Source organism: Periophthalmus magnuspinnatus, chromosome 1 (assembly GCF_009829125.3).
Source record: "Periophthalmus magnuspinnatus isolate fPerMag1 chromosome 1, fPerMag1.2.pri, whole genome shotgun sequence".
In the NCBI taxonomy this organism is placed as follows: Eukaryota; Metazoa; Chordata; class Actinopteri; order Gobiiformes; family Gobiidae; genus Periophthalmus; species Periophthalmus magnuspinnatus.
In genome coordinates, this window is record NC_047126.1 from 5,576,389 (window position 1) to 5,593,371 (window position 16,983).

At 37.8% G+C, this 16,983-nt stretch overlaps 1 protein-coding gene across 2 annotated transcripts in view; it reads right to left on the reverse strand.

The window, feature by feature from the left end:
• Nucleotides 1–16,983, reverse strand: part of pds5a (PDS5 cohesin associated factor A) — a 20,250-nt gene continuing 3,267 nt past the window's right edge. The window contains exons 3-33 of one of the 2 annotated variants that reach the window (XM_033966547.2): nt 9,434–9,637; nt 9,258–9,344; nt 9,075–9,172; nt 8,388–8,514; nt 8,226–8,306; nt 7,997–8,137; nt 7,685–7,800; nt 7,108–7,202; nt 6,859–7,004; nt 6,497–6,648; nt 6,296–6,409; nt 6,127–6,208; nt 6,003–6,051; nt 5,772–5,911; nt 5,551–5,666; nt 4,938–5,043; nt 4,693–4,853; nt 4,446–4,569; nt 4,211–4,369; nt 4,029–4,097; nt 3,819–3,955; nt 3,597–3,720; nt 3,306–3,510; nt 3,116–3,230; nt 2,899–3,031; nt 2,703–2,822; nt 2,543–2,605; nt 2,307–2,455; nt 2,135–2,219; nt 1,511–1,746; nt 1–318 (exon numbers count right to left, since the gene is read on the reverse strand). In XM_033966547.2, coding sequence (XP_033822438.1) covers nt 315–318; nt 1,511–1,746; nt 2,135–2,219; nt 2,307–2,455; nt 2,543–2,605; nt 2,703–2,822; nt 2,899–3,031; nt 3,116–3,230; nt 3,306–3,510; nt 3,597–3,720; nt 3,819–3,955; nt 4,029–4,097; nt 4,211–4,369; nt 4,446–4,569; nt 4,693–4,853; nt 4,938–5,043; nt 5,551–5,666; nt 5,772–5,911; nt 6,003–6,051; nt 6,127–6,208; nt 6,296–6,409; nt 6,497–6,648; nt 6,859–7,004; nt 7,108–7,202; nt 7,685–7,800; nt 7,997–8,137; nt 8,226–8,306; nt 8,388–8,514; nt 9,075–9,172; nt 9,258–9,344; nt 9,434–9,637 — 3,738 coding nt within the window. In that variant the 3' untranslated portion in view covers nt 1–314. The remainder of the gene's footprint in view (nt 319–1,510; nt 1,747–2,134; nt 2,220–2,306; nt 2,456–2,542; nt 2,606–2,702; nt 2,823–2,898; nt 3,032–3,115; nt 3,231–3,305; nt 3,511–3,596; nt 3,721–3,818; nt 3,956–4,028; nt 4,098–4,210; nt 4,370–4,445; nt 4,570–4,692; nt 4,854–4,937; nt 5,044–5,550; nt 5,667–5,771; nt 5,912–6,002; nt 6,052–6,126; nt 6,209–6,295; nt 6,410–6,496; nt 6,649–6,858; nt 7,005–7,107; nt 7,203–7,684; nt 7,801–7,996; nt 8,138–8,225; nt 8,307–8,387; nt 8,515–9,074; nt 9,173–9,257; nt 9,345–9,433; nt 9,638–16,983) is intronic. The other variant, XM_033966575.2, reaches the window with a different exon arrangement.

Sequence of the window (16,983 nt, forward strand, 5' to 3'; positions counted from 1 at the left end):
TTAAGATTATTCCCAGGGAATTTAATAAGCGACAATAATAAACAGTTTAAAATGTTTGTAAAATGTCCATCATTTTTTTCTCTTAAAAATGGCTCCATAAATGAAGCAAAGAAAATGAACATGATTTCAATAAGACCTACATACAATGACATTTAAAACCCTCTATGATGACAGGAGTAAATGTGTGTTTTTAGAGAGGTCCATAATGTGTCCATTAAAAGCTTTAGAGTCAGGAACGCATATGTAGAGCAGGGAAAGTATGAAGAGTCCGGCCCCTTCTCCACGTTTTGATTTCACCCCTAGAAAATCCCAATTTACCTGCAAAAGAAAAGCACAAAAATCTAAATCAAGTACTGCATTTTATATTCACTGAGATGTCTTCGGACCATGTGTATAACATCATAGTTGTGCACCTATGTAAATTTCACAAAAAACGGGAACAAATCAGATAAACATCTAGAGCATTGACCAGATCAGGCCAGTAACTGAGGGGGTTGAAGAGCTTCAGTTGTTTGAAGGCTCTTTTCTCAGTATTTTCTCTAGTTTTGCTTTTAGGTGGGCTCAGTATCACTGCTGGTGGCATGAGGAGATACTGGGACCTGGACACCTGGAGAGACAGTACAACTCCAGGATGGCACGTGCCATTACCAGCAACCACTCCATGTCAGAAAAATACCTGTGGAACATTGGGGTGAAACTATTTTTCACTGTATTTGTGAAAGTAGCAGTCGTCTTGATGACGGACCTCCCCTCTCTCACACAAAAAAGCTCCACATAGCACTGGCTTTGGACATAAACATTTGTCACTGAAATTTTGACTTTCATCTGGATTATTCTGAAATGATCACATTTTCCTTCAAAATCAGCTCTGGCCCAACCCACAGACAATATTTTTTAACCCACTGCAGCTCAGTTCCACTGATCTGGCAACATTATCTCCAGCACAGTCTCCAGAGCATAAAAGGAGAGGTCAGGAGAGACTGGCAGATATTCAATGACAGCTGGGCAGGACTAGACGGTCCACAACCCATTAAAAGAACTATCTGCTCCCCGTTAGACCAGCCACAATAACACATTTTGATGTGATATATTGACGCAGAAAATTTCACAATATTCGATAATAATGAAACTACTTAATCCCACTGGCAACTGTAAAGCTAAATATTGTCAGCACAAAGTTGGCCATGTCGAAATGTTTGCTTCAAGTACAAGTACTACTGGTGGTTGAGTTCTGTAAATTGATGTTCCTGTATTGTAACTACCATGGCTGATATAAATCAGGTTCTCATTTTGTTTCCCTCAGAACAAACTCCAGTCTCTTTCGCTGCTCATGAGACAACCCCCTGACCAGCGATAGCAAGCAGGGAGAGGTGGAGCTCAGCTTGAGTTAAGAAAAACTCGCTAGCAATCCTTGACATTTTGAGTAACACGATTCTGATATTTGGGCAGTTTTCTGAGCCGGAGACTTGAGAGTTGAGAGTTTCCTTGGTACGGCTGCAGAGTTTCTTACCTCAGGTCAATCTGTCTCTTTGTCCCTTCATCGTTTTGTTGCTGCTTTGACACCTTAATGTCAATGGACTCTGCTGTGTTGGGTTCTGCCGGCCTTTTCTTGCCTCTGCCAGCCCCGCCTCCTGCTGCTGCAACGCTTTTGTCCTTTTCGACTACGGCGGTGCCAGTGGCAGACTTGGGGGGACGCCCACGCCTCTTTGCAGGTGAGGCATCTGTTGAGGCGGTGTTTTGAGCAGTCTGCAATAGTTTGGACAAGGAGAAGGATTAGGATGAGTTTGGAGTGAGTGCAGTGGGGCTGTAGTCTACTAAAGATATGCCCTGTCAAACAATAAGTTGACTAAAAGGGGGTGTGTCAAACGCTACAACTGCACGCGAGTTCATGCGCAACAACTATTTATACAGAAAAGTAAAACTGTATTTATATTTTAATGATTCACTCCCAAATCTTAGACTAACTCACCCCATACCCTTCTAATTTCAGCAGTTGTCCCAAATAAATCTTTGTAATCTAAATAAAATAATTTGTTGACACATTCTGGTCGATCAAGACACCATGAACTGACTCATCAACTAAAGGCCTCCAACCCTAGAGTACAGCTCCGCTCAAATTTTCCAGGGCTTGTACCTTCTTTGCCTCGTCCTTCTTTTTGACAGGGTTCTCGTTGTTTTCTTGTGCTCTGCTCTCGGATGACTGGATGGTGGTATTGCTACTATGGTAATATTACACACAAGAATAGTCAAACATTGCAGACAACAGAATTTGGTTTAAGAGAAGAGCACCAGAGTATATTTTGTACCTGTTTTTGTTGATGGTTGTGGAAGTCAGTGGGGAGTTAGTGCTGCTGTTGCTGGTTATGTCTGAGGATGTGACGATTTTGGGAAAGACCCTCTTCCCCGGTACTGTGATGGGCTTGTTGACAGCTCCCAAAACTGGAGCTGGTTTTGGCTTGAATAAGAATGTGGTCTCAACTTAATCCCAGTGTACAAAAAGTAAATACTGCAAATATGCTTATGATTTGGAGAAAGTTTTTACCTTTCCAGTCAGCAGCATTTGTCTCATTTCAGCGGAAAGATATTCTTTATCATTTTGGAAGTCCTTTTCAGTTTAAATGGATAATGTACAGAAATTAGTATTTTAGAACCATATGCAGAATTGTGTTACAATTTGCAATAAAAAACAAACAGATTTTTACCTTGTCTTGCGCAACAAAAAACTTTGAGGGTAGAATAGGGTCTTTTGGAGAGTCCAGATGACACGCTGTACTCTTGTTGGCAATGACGAAAAGGGCAACATCACAGACTACATATAGTTTCTGTAAACATGAAAATATTCTTCTGTTTTGAAAACAAGATTTTCATAGATTGTGTTAAAGTGAATGTAATGCTCACCTCATTGGCTTTAGCATCATCTGGAGACTGTGCGTCCTTTGTCTGTTTAATGTTCTCTACCATTTTTCTTAAAAAGGCGTGACTGTTGTTCTCATTCTTGGTCATCAACACTTCAAGCATAAACCACAGGCACCTGCACATACATTTATATTATATTTCAGAAAAACGAGTGTGTGTTTTTTTTTTTTTTTTTTTTTTACAAATAGAAAATACTCACTCTTTTATGTCTTTGAGCTGGTCGTATTCCTGTGGTTTAGTAAAGTCTGGATCATGAGCCAGAAGGTGGATCATGTACGGAACAACATACTCAGGAAGCAGAGAAACCATTTTATCTAATGAGAGAAAACATTTTATCAGTCTATTTTCCAAAACCAAAGTCAATCATTGTGTTGGCACAAATCACTGACCCTGAGTTGTGGCGTTCTGCTTGATGTACTCTCTACGGACGGAAATGTTTTTGAGGAGGCACTGTCGGGCGTGGGCACGGCGCTCCTTCACTGGGTCTTTGGCACAAAGGGCAAAGACTGCCAGGTACTCCAGGGGTAACGCCAGTTTGACAAGGGCCAGGTGCAACTTCTGAGCAAAGATCTGCCGCACCTGATAACACTCATCCTAGAAAAAGACAAGAACACCATTTAAATGGAATAGAAGTTACCCAATTTCATTATGAAGTGGTAATAAAATATGAACAAACTAACATTGATAACAAGGCCACAGAGCTGGAACTGTTCAGGTGTAATTATGTCATGGTAACAAGGTTCTTGGGCCAACTTCATAATAGCACCTCCTGCTGCCAACCTCAGTCGAGACATGTCAGATTTGCTGGAAAAACAAAGTCAGAATAATTTAATTTTCACGGATCCTTTTATTATTAAATATTTGATAAATATAATTACGTAATAATAATATATATTGTGTACCTAATCTTTTTCTGCTCAGTGAGGTCCCCTTCACTGACCAGCATGGCAGACAGCAGACGAAGAGTGGAGTTTGCAGATTTGGATTGGTTATTTTTCATGCCTAATAACCAACGTACAAGAAGCTTGATGGCCTGTACCTGATGACGTTTATAAGAAAAAAATAAAATAATAGAGTGTTCTTGCATACAGAGAGAGCAAAAAGAAACGTACTTTAGCTAAAACCTCAGGTGAGACTTCGTCGTCTGTGGACCACAGTTTACCATTTTTATTTCCCACCGTCTAAAGATCAGAAGAAAAAATATATAAACTTTACAGCTATTACAGCTAGATATTAGGTAACACTTATATGTATTTATGTCAAATCACTAGCAGGAATATGATAGCGTACATACTCTGTCATTCATGAGTAGGTCCTTTACGATGAAGTTGGCCACGATGGACTTCATGGGTGAAGCAAACTGATCAGGAGCGAGCATCGCGATGTGCCCCAGAGACACGAGAGGAGTGATTAGCTGCTCTGGGACGTCAGCGTTCAGACTGCGAGAGAGGGGCTGTTGGACAACACAAACCATTTTTAGGAAAGTAAACCATAGCTGTAGAACATAATTCATGATATGACTATCCTACCTCAAAGATCTGAGCCAGCTGCACTTCTTTGTTGTTGAAAATGGCATGTATGCAGTTTACAGCTTGCTTAGCTTGATGAGGAGTTCCACGCTTTGCTTTCTGATGCAGGATGGGAATCAGAGTGCTGAAAGAAAAATAATAAATAAATGGTTTTATTTACTCTATACCATAAATTCATTGAATGTGTAAGTTATAGTTAATTTCTAACTAACGTGACAGTACAAGTTATTATTTTGGTTTATCATACGATCTTATCTGTGGGAGCTCTGCCTCAATTTTCTGCCCAGTATTCCTAAATATTTGGATAGCTGCTTCAGCCACTTTGTCATCCTCCATCTTTAGACACTGGAGTAAAGACTCGTAGGTCTCTGCAGAGTGGAAGGCAGTCGGATGAGTGAATGACAGAACCTGTGAGGGGATATAAAAAGACAATTGTTTTAAAATGGGTTTATGCTGGTAAAGGTTATATCAGACTTCACTTTTCTGATGTACCTTGAGGAGTTCGAGGCCTGCGCGAATCGCTGTATCTGGGGTGACACCTTCCTCATCGTCATCAGCTGTTCCTTCAATAGATTTGTTCAACAACTTGACCAGGGCACTGAAACGAAAAAAAAAATACTGTATTACATATTAAATCATAAATGAAATGGGCACTCAAAGCGCTTTACAGCAAGGACCCACACACCCCTTCACACACATTCATACAACAGTGTACAGACACTGGGCCCAAGGTGGGTTAAGTGTCTTCCAAGGACACAACAGCAGCATTCATCTGTGGTAACTTGAATCACTCCGCCAAACTGTGGGTCAGTGGATATGACCACTCTACTAATGATGTTTTTTATGTCGAGAGCTGAATTCAAACCACCAACCTTCAGATCAGAGGATGAACACCATCAACTGAGCTACTATCGCTAAGAATTTAAACACAGCACATTTCCCTGCATCAAAGAATGGAGTTTGCATTTGCACATCACTACCACTAGGTGTCTCCATCAATAAAATGTTTCTTTTTATAGGTGAATATAGTACATTCATACTAGTTAATTATTTTTGTTTTTACGGGTGTCAGAGCAAACTAATACAGACAGAAACAATGCTTTACCTGATGGCTTCTGAGTCTATATGCACAGGGGCAATGCGTTCCAACAGGAATTTGACCATCTCTAGAAATGGGTTGGTGGGCTGTTTTGGAAATGTCAGCTTTCTTGTGATCTCTCTCTGTAAAACGCAAAAAACAAATAACACAATTACCCCATGTTTCTTCACAAAGGTAGAAAGCGTCTGGTCTTACGAGTATCTTGTAGAGCTGTATTTCTTTCTTACCACACAGATTTCAGCCTGTTTGCAGGAGCACGTTGGGCTGATCAACATTTCAAGTTGTCCTCTGAGCTTCTCGTCTTCACCCAGAACCTGATTGAATTTCTTCATGAAATCTTGTGCCTTTCCAGCATCAGGCAAGTTTTCTGAAAATCGAAAGTATTTGTGATATTTTTAATTTTATAGTCTTAGTTTGTGGCATTTAAACAGACAGCAAATGCAATGGTTAAAACTTACTGGCTATATTCATCAGCTTCCCGAGCATGGCTGAGTTGTTGGCTTCAGACTACAAAAAGAAAGTGAGGACAATATATGGTGAACACACTACATGCTTGTGAAAAGAACTTCGAGTTATACTCACCACAGGAAGCTTGTGAAGATCCAGCAGCTCTTTGACAAGTGCTCGGAGCGTATTTTGACACTTCCACATCTCATTCAGAGCTCTTCGGAGAAAAACAAAAGGGTTATAAAAATGACTGTTGAACACTGGCAGACGATGTAGTTAATTTTAGTTTGGTGCTTTTACTGACTTGACAGCATTTGTGTCCAAGCAGGCATAGAGGTAATATAGACACTTCATCTTTTCCTCTGTGTCCAGATTGTGGGGAACCATGTACTGGGCAAAGATCTTTTCAACTAATAATCTGAAAAACACACAAATGTTTAATCTGTGACTTTTAAATGTACGTTGCACTGCTTCAGAAAACATAAATAAGTGACGATGGACTCACTTGTCATCGATGCTGTTCTGATAGTAGATGTGCAACAGTTTGTCTTTGATCCAGCTGATCTTAAAGGCAGAGTCTTTACCAGCCTCATGATGAAGGCAGTATTTTTTGTAAAGCTGAGCTAAACCCATCATAGCCTCCTTACGCACTCGCCACTGTAATCAAAGAGAATTACAGCTTACTATAAAGGCTAATAATTTCCAATCTGCTTTGTAAGAGTTGAACATGTTCATTTTCTTTCCATAATTTCTATTGACAAACACCAACTACATCAACTACTACCAACTATTGTAGAATGTTACACCCATGTACTCTGAGAAAAAAACTATTAGGAGAATTCAGCATTAGGTGAACTTTGAGCTCACCCTTTTATCTAAGGTCCGCTCCCGAACAAATCCCAACAGCTGGTCATTGACCAAGTTCAGGTCTTTCTTTCCGGCGTTGATTATAGTGACAATGACGTCATGACGGATGGCTTCTTCAGGGTCATGGGAACGGACTTTTAAGTATTCTGATTGGATAAGGTAAAAAAATATAATAAAATAGAGCAATATTTACACAAAAAATAAAATACTTCGATTACTTCTGTGCATTATAAAGCCTTTAGCACTTACCTGTGAGGTCTCGGGCCAGGTCTGGATGATTCATGAGACAGTGACTGGCAAATTTCACACACTCCAATCTCACTGGAACATGGATGTCATTGAACCTTTGAAGATGTATTTACAAATCAGTATCACAGTAACACACAAAAGCACTGACAACTGACTAACTCGAGGCACAAATATAGATCAAAAAGCTCAACATGTGAGCGCGGGAGAGTAGGCCTGTATTACTATCTACTATATACAACTATATATTTTGTAGAAAATTTACACAATAATATTGAAGGTAATTTATGTCACTTAAATCTGCCCTTGGGTTGTTGTGTCAACCACAAAAATGTTCTAAATGTACAATATTGTTAAAAAATCATAAGCTGCAATAAATAAATACCAGAATTAAACACTTTAGTACTTTGCTTGCATCTGTAGCAAATTATAGAAGTTATTCATTCAGCATCTATGTCTTAAATCTTATCATGTAGCCAAAAAATAGCCAATAATTTCCCAATAGTGAAAAGAAAATGCTCATACGATAAATATTGAAAATATAGAAATACAAATATTATTTTTTTTCCGTGAAACTCACCGTCCTAAAAAGCACTGCCACAGAGGCCTGTTCTGAGAGGCCAACTCTGAGTCTTTGGCCCCAAACAGCTTCGCCAACAACCGCACAACAGCCAAACGCTCTTCACCATCATTGCTCTGGGCAACAAAGTCGTCCAAAATAGTCAGTCACAATTAGAGTATGGTTATTAAGCTCATAAATTACTAAAACAACCTAAGACAAAGAGTTACATACTCTGAAATGAATGCCAGTACAATGTACATTTGTGACAGAAACACTGAATAGACACAGACACATTTGTTGAGTTCATAGTGCGACTTATGGGTTAGTTACCTTAAGTTTAAACTCCAGCTGAGGCATGACTGAGGTGAGCAGCATTGGGTCGATGGCAAACAGTTCTTGGATGAGGTCAAACACATGCTCTGAAAGGTCACTGACTGATGACTTGCCCATCACTAAAACTTGATTAAAAAACTATGGAGACAAAATGTTTAGCAATGTCAACTAGTTAAGTACAGAATGTGGCGAGAATGTTATGTTTTTATTAGAATTTAAGTCTTACATTTGCGATGCATGATTCTATAGTTTGAACCGTTCTCTTCAACAGTGTTTTTGCAAGATCATAGGCCTGTTTGTTCAAATTCTGTAAAAAAAAAAAAAAAAAAAGACTTTATATTCCTTCTAAGTTTTTCTTCATGTTTAGTTTTTGTGTTTTCTTTTCTACCTTGTGTGCAGGGATGAGATTAATGAGGATGGTATCGAGCAGCTCTTGAGTGACTCCATCTCCCTCCATGATGATTGAACTCATCAGGTCCATCATGTGAAGCTGCACTTTCTGGTTATGGCTGTTACTGTGGACATTGAAATAAAGGGCAAATATTATTATTATTTTAATTTAGATTCATATGATTTACATACCAATTGTAAATCTTGTAAATTCAGTCCTTTGTAGTCATTGTATATTAGTACTATATAGAGGCGGGCAGGTGAGAGCACGGCTAAACAAATACTGACACAATACTAGTCATGAATTGATAAATTACTGAAGAAGCGGCTTGGATGAGCAGTGAAACGTCTTCACTCCTACAACTTTTTGTCCAGTTGACATATTTAACTTCTAACATCTTACTGTGTGTAAACTTCTGACTTCTGACTGAAAAGTAATGAAAAATTGTCTTTGGCATTTAGCAAATAGAAATAATTTTGGTCATCCTAATTGACCTAAAACAGGAAACGTTTAGTCTGATTTTATGTCAGATATTGAGAAAAAAAAGCACGTCTCTTTTTAAGCAGAGTATGTAAACTTCTGTACATATACAGTCTATGGTCTTGAAAGAAAAAAAATTAGTATTGAGCGTAGTAATATTAGTTAATCAAGCAGTATGGCTAACAACTACACTAAGCCACTTACTTAATAACAGAGAAGAGTGTTTTAAAAAGCTGGATAAATATTTCATTGCAGTCCTCCAGTTCAAAGCATATGTTGTAGGACTTAACCCATGCCAAGTTCTGAAGAAAGAGAAGAAAAAAAAATCATGTTTATATATTGAATGCAGATTAAGTCTTTAGGTTTGGTTATTCAAAAAAGTGTTACCTCCAACAAGTAGAAGTATCTGTTGAACTGAGGACTCTTAGTGTCTTCCAAGCCTTTTAGTTGTCGTGTGATGAATAAAAAAATCTCCTATAGGCCCAAAAATAAAGTAATCATCATGGAAACTTCATTTTAAACATTCAATATTTTAGCTGTAAATTTCCTGTCAGTTATTTCACCTTGAGTTTGTCATGGGAAGTGTAGGGAGCCTCAGGGGCATAGATCCTGAAGATGTCAGCCAAACAACAGGCCACTAGGAGGCGCACATCCTTATTGGGGTTTCTGAGGAAGAAATCAGAGGCAAGATGCAGAGCCAGGCCGAGGTACTGCTGCTTCTCCTCCTCAGAGTCTTGGTCCATGTCCATGTACGTCTTCACCACCATCTTTTCATACAAGAAAAAGACATTTCAGCATTTATTCAGTAAGTCCTGTCAAAATACATTATTCTAATGCATATCCTTATTTTATCGTAGTTTATATTGGTATTCTTAGTTAAATAGCACCATAGCTAGGCCTAATAATTACTATAGTGAGTTATAAATAGATGGAACAGTAATTTTGGGGGTCAATATTTTTCACAGGTACTTTTTCCTTGCACTAGTGGAGAACATTTTGTTATTTTTCTGTTCTACGATGAGATTTTAGCTGTAGAGGGTTGAATTATGAACTTCTATCTCCATTATATATACACCAACTAACTACTTAACTGCTGCATTTATTTATTGCAGCTCATATTTTTTAACAATATTGTACATTTAGAATACTTTTTTGGGGATAATTCTGCTTTATGGTTTGGTCTTAATGTTATCGTCTATATTTACTCCAGCAATACATCACACTTTGTTAAAAGGACAGGCCGAGCCACAGTGTCGAAACAACTTCATAATTTGTGAATTTTGTTCATCGCCAATAAATGATTAAGTGTATTCTTTGCAATATTTACTTAGCAGCACAAAGCCTAAAATATGTTAGTAGCTCCTATTTTCTGATCATTTAGTTCCTCCAGTATGTTTCAAACTGTACAAGATAAAAGTTTGTTGTTTGTTTGGGTAATAGAATGTTCTCTGGAAAACAGATGTATTGTCTCTTTGGGGTCTTTTTTTATATGTATAAAATCTTCCAATTTAACTTCAAATGTCCATGCAACTCCTCTATTTGTTTAGCAGTTCAAAATCATAATTCTCTCAAATCTACTCAGCCGACGATTGAATAAGTCACCATCTTGGCCACAAACACCCATGAACACCTTAGATCTGCCACTGACCTACTTTCATTTGACCAGCGTACTTGAATATTACATTCTTCTGCCAATACATTCACTTCATGTACTATGTAAAAATGATGAAAACTTCAAAACCAGAGTGCATTTTTCGTGCATTTGTCTACATCACCATGAGGGGGCACTGTTCCAATTTCCTTTAAAGGGCGTGTCCAGGTCATCTCCAGTCTGATAATGAAGGATACACCTATACCACATCATGTAGTTATGCTTCTTCCCTATGAACACAGGAGTTTGAACTGGCTGGTGTAGTGGTAAAGTGTCAGACTTTGGAGTTGTGGCTCAGGGCCCGGCCGATATATGGGTGTTTGGAGAAATACCTGGTATCGGCCAAAATATAACCAATAGTTCACGTGTGCATGATATACCTTGTTAAAAATCTCTCTTGAATGAATCTGGACATCACATGACCTGGCTCTACAGGCTTGTGGTTTAGTTTGACATCTAGTGGCCAAACTATTCTGGCCCAGAAAAAAAACCCAAAAACACACGTAATTATGGGCAAAATTTTGAGGTATAAGTTCATTTAATCTACGCAAAATACATTAATGCGTTGAAGAGAATCATGTCTATGATTTTTCTCAATATTAGTGCCTCTATAGCAGTGTCCATTGGCTTCATCACGGTAACTTATTCATCACAATAACATGGTAACTTTGAATAATAAAGCTTCCCTGCCTCACTTTTGAAATGTAATTTTAAATTACTATTTAATCATTACTGTAACAACCAGGTAGTGAGTAAAGCCATGTCTGCAGGAAGAATGCAGAGCCGGGATGGGGGAGGGGCAGCAGAGCCACAGACTACTCTGTTCCACACACAGTCACTCTCAGCTACAGCCAGGAGAAAGTGTTTATTGAAAACAACTGTGTGCAGCTTGAGATATAAATATTCATTATATAAAATCAACTTTTGCGTTTTTACCCATGTGATAATGCCCCCTTTTTAATAATCATGGAAAACATTATGGAAAATTGAGTTTTGAAGATTTCTACCATGTTATAATGTTGTTCCCTCATCACATGCCTGAATGTCTGGGCACTATTCCAGCCCTCTTTATGGGTAGGAGTACGAGCCCACATTTCTTGTACAAGGTCCAGTTCAAAAGCTTACGTCACCCATGCTCTTACATGGCTATTTTCCATAAATATACAAGATCAGTATACAAAAAATACACTAACACTTCACAAACCTGATGTAACATGTAGTAGTTTCATTAAAGTAATGCACACTGTTGTGGAGAGAGAGTTCCCATTTCTCTTTCTAAGTCAAATTGCGCACCATGTTACAAAAGGTAACATGGTGCTCTAAATATATTCTAATTTAACAATACCTCATAAAATTGTAATAGCCCCTCTTTAATTTAAAGATACAACTGAACAACAATTAAAATACCAGAAAAATACAAATATCTCCATTTTGTTCAAGTGAATTTGCCTGGCAAATCCTGAATGAGGGCAGGCTGTATACAAAAATAGAGGGATATCAGTCTGGTCCCCATGTTCTCTGCTGTGTCTCAAGCCTGGTCAAATGTGAAAAAAAGAAAAAACTAATCTGATTGCACCATCACATGTGAAACTAAGGAGCTCATTGGTCACTCATCATTTACAAGTAAAAGCTTATTTATTTCACCTCATATTAACAGAGTTTAGTGCTTCGTTGATTCTTGAGAAATGCGAAACATTTTTCAGTCTCCTTTGATGTCTTTTTCCTTTATTATTTACAATATGAACGGCCCATGCCTGTTTCTGGCCAATGCACCTGCCAATCACACCAATTTGAAAACAGGAACATTCACTGATTAGACTCACATCTTCATAAAGTATTGAAGATGTGTGTATTCTAAATCCCAGGCAACAAGTGACCCATCACTACCGTGGACTCTTTCTGCTGCTTAGGCACAACCATCACTCAGGACCTCAGGTGTGAGCCCACCATGAGCTCCATCACCAAGAAGATGCAGCAAAGGATGTACGTCCTGAAGTAGCCACCAGCCCAAAACTTTTCTTATTCTGATATTCTGCAGCAGACCATTATGACATGGGCTGTGTGATATGGTGAAAAAAAAAATCTAATCATGATCTCATCTCTGTGATCATCTACTATTTTAGAGAACTTGTCATGTAGTGATTTGGTGCTTTTGTTAAATTCAACTCAAATTAAGGGACTTTCCTCATCTTCTCGTCCCATTAACCCGACTCTGTAAGGTTCCAAGTGAGTGACAAGTGGACTTGACCAATCAAGTGTGAACTCTCAGGAGGAGCAGCTGATTTTAGTTCAGTGTTACATGTAAACTCAATATTGCCTTTATTATGATAAAATCAAAATCACGATCTGGCTCCAGGAAAATTGTGATATTAATTTTTTGGCATATCACCCACCACTAGTCACAAATTTGGAAACAATTTAAAGCAGTTAAAGTTCAGTTAAACATGCAAGAAAAATATTCTGAATGACGCAAGCTCAAAGTTTATTGTAAAGCCTTATTTGAACACCATCATACAAAGAGGGGCCATCTAGAGCTCTTGAAATATTATTTATTCCTTATGCTTCACTTCTGTACAGCATTACACTTTATCTGTTAATCTCAAAATATAAAGCAACTATTGTACACAAATCATGATAAAATCTAGGTTTTAAAATAAGGTAAGTTTGGTTTATTGACAAAGGAACAGCGCAAGTGACACAATGTAGGGCTTTGGTCGATCGCGATAATAAGCCATGTGTCTTTTAATCGACAGGTCTACCTGTGGCAGTAAGAGGAGACGAGAAGAGTAGTCACTGCTCTCGTTTAGGTGAAAGCTCAGTCAGGGCAACAGCATGTCTCTTTATGTCTACTCGCATTTTACAAGTTTTGACTTGCATTTGCACAATTGGACTAAAAGTCCAGTCTCTCCTTCCCTCTGCCTTGGTGTGTGTGGTGATGTGTGTGGTGCCGTCTGCCCCGCTCCCATTCCCACTCTCTGATAGGGCCTCAGTTACAGAAAGTAAACAACTGTTTTCTCACCATTTATGAGAAACTTAAGCCCTCATTTAATGCATGGACTTTGCATGCATTTCAGGTGGTAGTGGTAACTCGGGCAAGTATTTAGTCTTTAATATTGTACAAACTCGTTTCAAAGGGGGATTTCTCCAGAATGATTGGTAATATCCACACAAAATAAAATCTGTAGTGATCCCGACACGCTGCTCTTTATGCCTGAAGTCAACCTGAAGTTATTTTAACCCATATCACCCAGCCCTATTGCCAGGTACTGTTTCTCTCCATGTCAAATCGTGTGTTCCAAACAAGGGAAGTGCACAGTGCTGAATGTGTCAAACCTTTTGCCAGTCTGCAATAAACAAAGTATTGCTACCGAATGGCCAGTGCATACCGCCAGTCACAGAACCCACCCCCTAGACAGAAGATTATCTCCTTGAATGAAGAGGCCTTAAAAGTATCTTGGGGACTTGTTCAAAACAGAGTGAGGTAAAGATTAAATTTATTTAGAAACAGTGCTTTACCAGACTGCCCTGCTGTCTTAAAGATATAAAGTTATTGATATGTGGGATATAAAGTCACTGTTATAAAGAGTCCTGTACATCAATATTTTACATATGACCATAGGAGAATAGTGAAAAAAGGGATGACGACTTGAAAGCAGTGACTAAAAACTCAAAGCTGACAGATAAATGAGAAAAATCCTTTGTACTCAAAATATAGATGTCACATGATACACCAGTCCTTACACCAGACTTGTTCTGATCATAGCAGTGATCAAATGCCACCACAACACAGCTAGTTACTAGGGGTAGGATGAGACTGAATTTCCACAAAACAAGGCGAGACACAAGTTTGGATCCTCGAGGACAAGACCAGACCAGATCTTGACCCAGTTTCTAATACATAAATGTTCTCAATTAGGCCTTGCCATTTTCAATGTATATTTATTTTATATTCGTTTCTGTCATTATAAACACATTTTTTCTCTTTTGTCAATTCACTTTAAATACAGTTAATAACACTACAAACAAAACAAAGAACAACACTACTAGGTCCATTTCAAACATTAACAATCTGGTGATAAACATTTATAATTACACCTTTTTAAAGTGCATTAGTGGCACCAGTGTATCCAGTTCTGCATGTCCTTGAAATATATTCCATTTATAAGAAGCAAAATAAAACAAACCTTTTTTTTTCCATTTTGGTTCTAGTGCAGCCAGATTTTAGACTTAGACAATCATGAGATCTTGTATTAAAAGCTCCTGTGTCAAAGTTAAACAAGCAAATTAAATATTCTGACCATCTATCAAGTAGTCTCTTACAAATACATTTTATACAGTGTTGTTCTCTTCTGGCAGACAGCGATGGCCGACCTACTTTGTCATAGAGTGAACAGTGATGAGTTTTAAATCAATCACCTGTTATGAAACGGGGCTGAGTGAAAGAGTATTTAAAAAGGTTTCAAAGTAAAGGCTGAACTCTGCATGTACAGTTGAAACCAGAAGTTACGCACAACATAAAAAGACACATATGCTTTTTTCCCCCTGTCTGACATAAAATCAGACTTTTCCTGTTTTGGGTCAATAGAAATAATTTTGTTAATCCTATTTGTTAAATGCCAGAATAATGAGAATGATTTTTAGACCATTTTTCATTACTTTCTTCAAAGTCAAAAGTTTACACACACATTTTATTATTATTTGATTCCAAACGGTATAACTTGGGTCAAACGTTTGAGATCCTTCCACAAGCTCCTCACAAGAGTTGAGAGGAATTTAGTTATACAGAACTGGTGTAACTGCTTGCACATGCCTTTCTGCCCATAAATTTTATATAGTACTGAGATCAGGGGTTTGTGAGGCCACTCCAAAACATTGACTTTGGTATCCCTAAGCCACTTTGTAACCAGTTTGGTAGCATACTTCGGGCCAATATCCAATTAGAAGACTCAGTTTTGCCCAAGTTTTAACTTCCTGGCTGATGTTGTGAGATGTTGCTTTGGTATTTCCATATAATCCATCTATTTTGTGAAGTAAACCAGCTTCACAACAAGATGCTGCTACCCCCGTATTTCACAGTCAGGTGTTCTCAGTGTTCTCTTTTACCTCCAAATTTAACAATGCTCATTATGGCTAAACAGTTCAATTTTAGTGTCGTCAGATCACAGGACATGGTCTCCAAAAGTGAATACCTTTGTCCCAGTATGCATTTACAAACTGTAATCTGGCTTTTTTATGTTACTTTTAGAATAATGACTTCTTCCTGGCATAGTGGCCTTTCAGCCATGTCAGCGGTGCTTTTTTCACTGTGGATAATGACACACTCTTACCAGCTTCAGTCAACATCTTCACAAGGTCTTTTGCTTTTGTTCTTGGGTTGATAAGCACATTTCAGACTGAACATGGCACCTTCAGGCATCTGGAAATTGCACCCAGGAATGACCCCGACCCTGATTTATTTTGACTTTCAAAGACTCACAAAGAAGCAGTGTGTTTCAGGTGTGCCTTCAAATACATTACAGGTATGTCTCAAACTGACTCAAATGTTGTTAATAAACTTCAGAAGCTTCAATGACATCATCATCTGGGTTTTCTCAAATTATTTAAATGCATAACAATCTTACTGTTTGTAAACTTTGAAGAAAGTAATGAAAAATTGTCTTAAAAAAACTCTCATTATTCTGGCATTTCACAAATAGAATTAATATTTTTAATCCTAAATGGCTTTAAACAGGAAACGTTTAGTCTGATTTCATGACAGAAAAAAAAAGTATATGTGTCCTTTTATATAGTGTATTTAAACTTCTGGTTTCAACTGTATGTTATATCTCAATAATCTAAAAATTGTTCAAACAAACTAGAAAGAGAAAGAAAGATTGCTTGAAGAATTTCTTTTCTGTAATGTAATGCCACATTTGTTTCCATAATAAAATGATGACTTTTATTTAAAATTGTTAGATAATTATAATATTAACCATTTTAAAAGGATACGTTTTTGTCAAGCCAAAACCGAAGTTATTTATAGGTGGTGACTCTTTCAATCAACGTACCATTGTTTAGTATATAAATACTTGCAGCTTGCACATCACTTAAATGTTAAAAAACAAATCATATACTTAACTCAATGTTAATTTAAGATTTTTGGCTGGATTTTGACTTTCATTAAACTCTTGCTGCGGTTTTAATAAAATCGCCTGATCAGCAGAGAGACTTGCATACAAAACAGCATCATCTGCATATAAATGTATGAGGCTTTCTCTCAAAATGTAACCAATGGAATTAATGCAGTAAAAAATAGCGAGCCCAAAATTGAACCTTGGGGCACTCCTTTGCTTAAAGTTAAACATTTAATTTAAACCAGTCGCCTACTACTGCCTGGGTTCTGTTTGAAAGATAATTTTGGAATCAATTACATGTAGCATTGTCAAATCCAATATGCTTCAGATGCTTCAAGAGGATTTTATG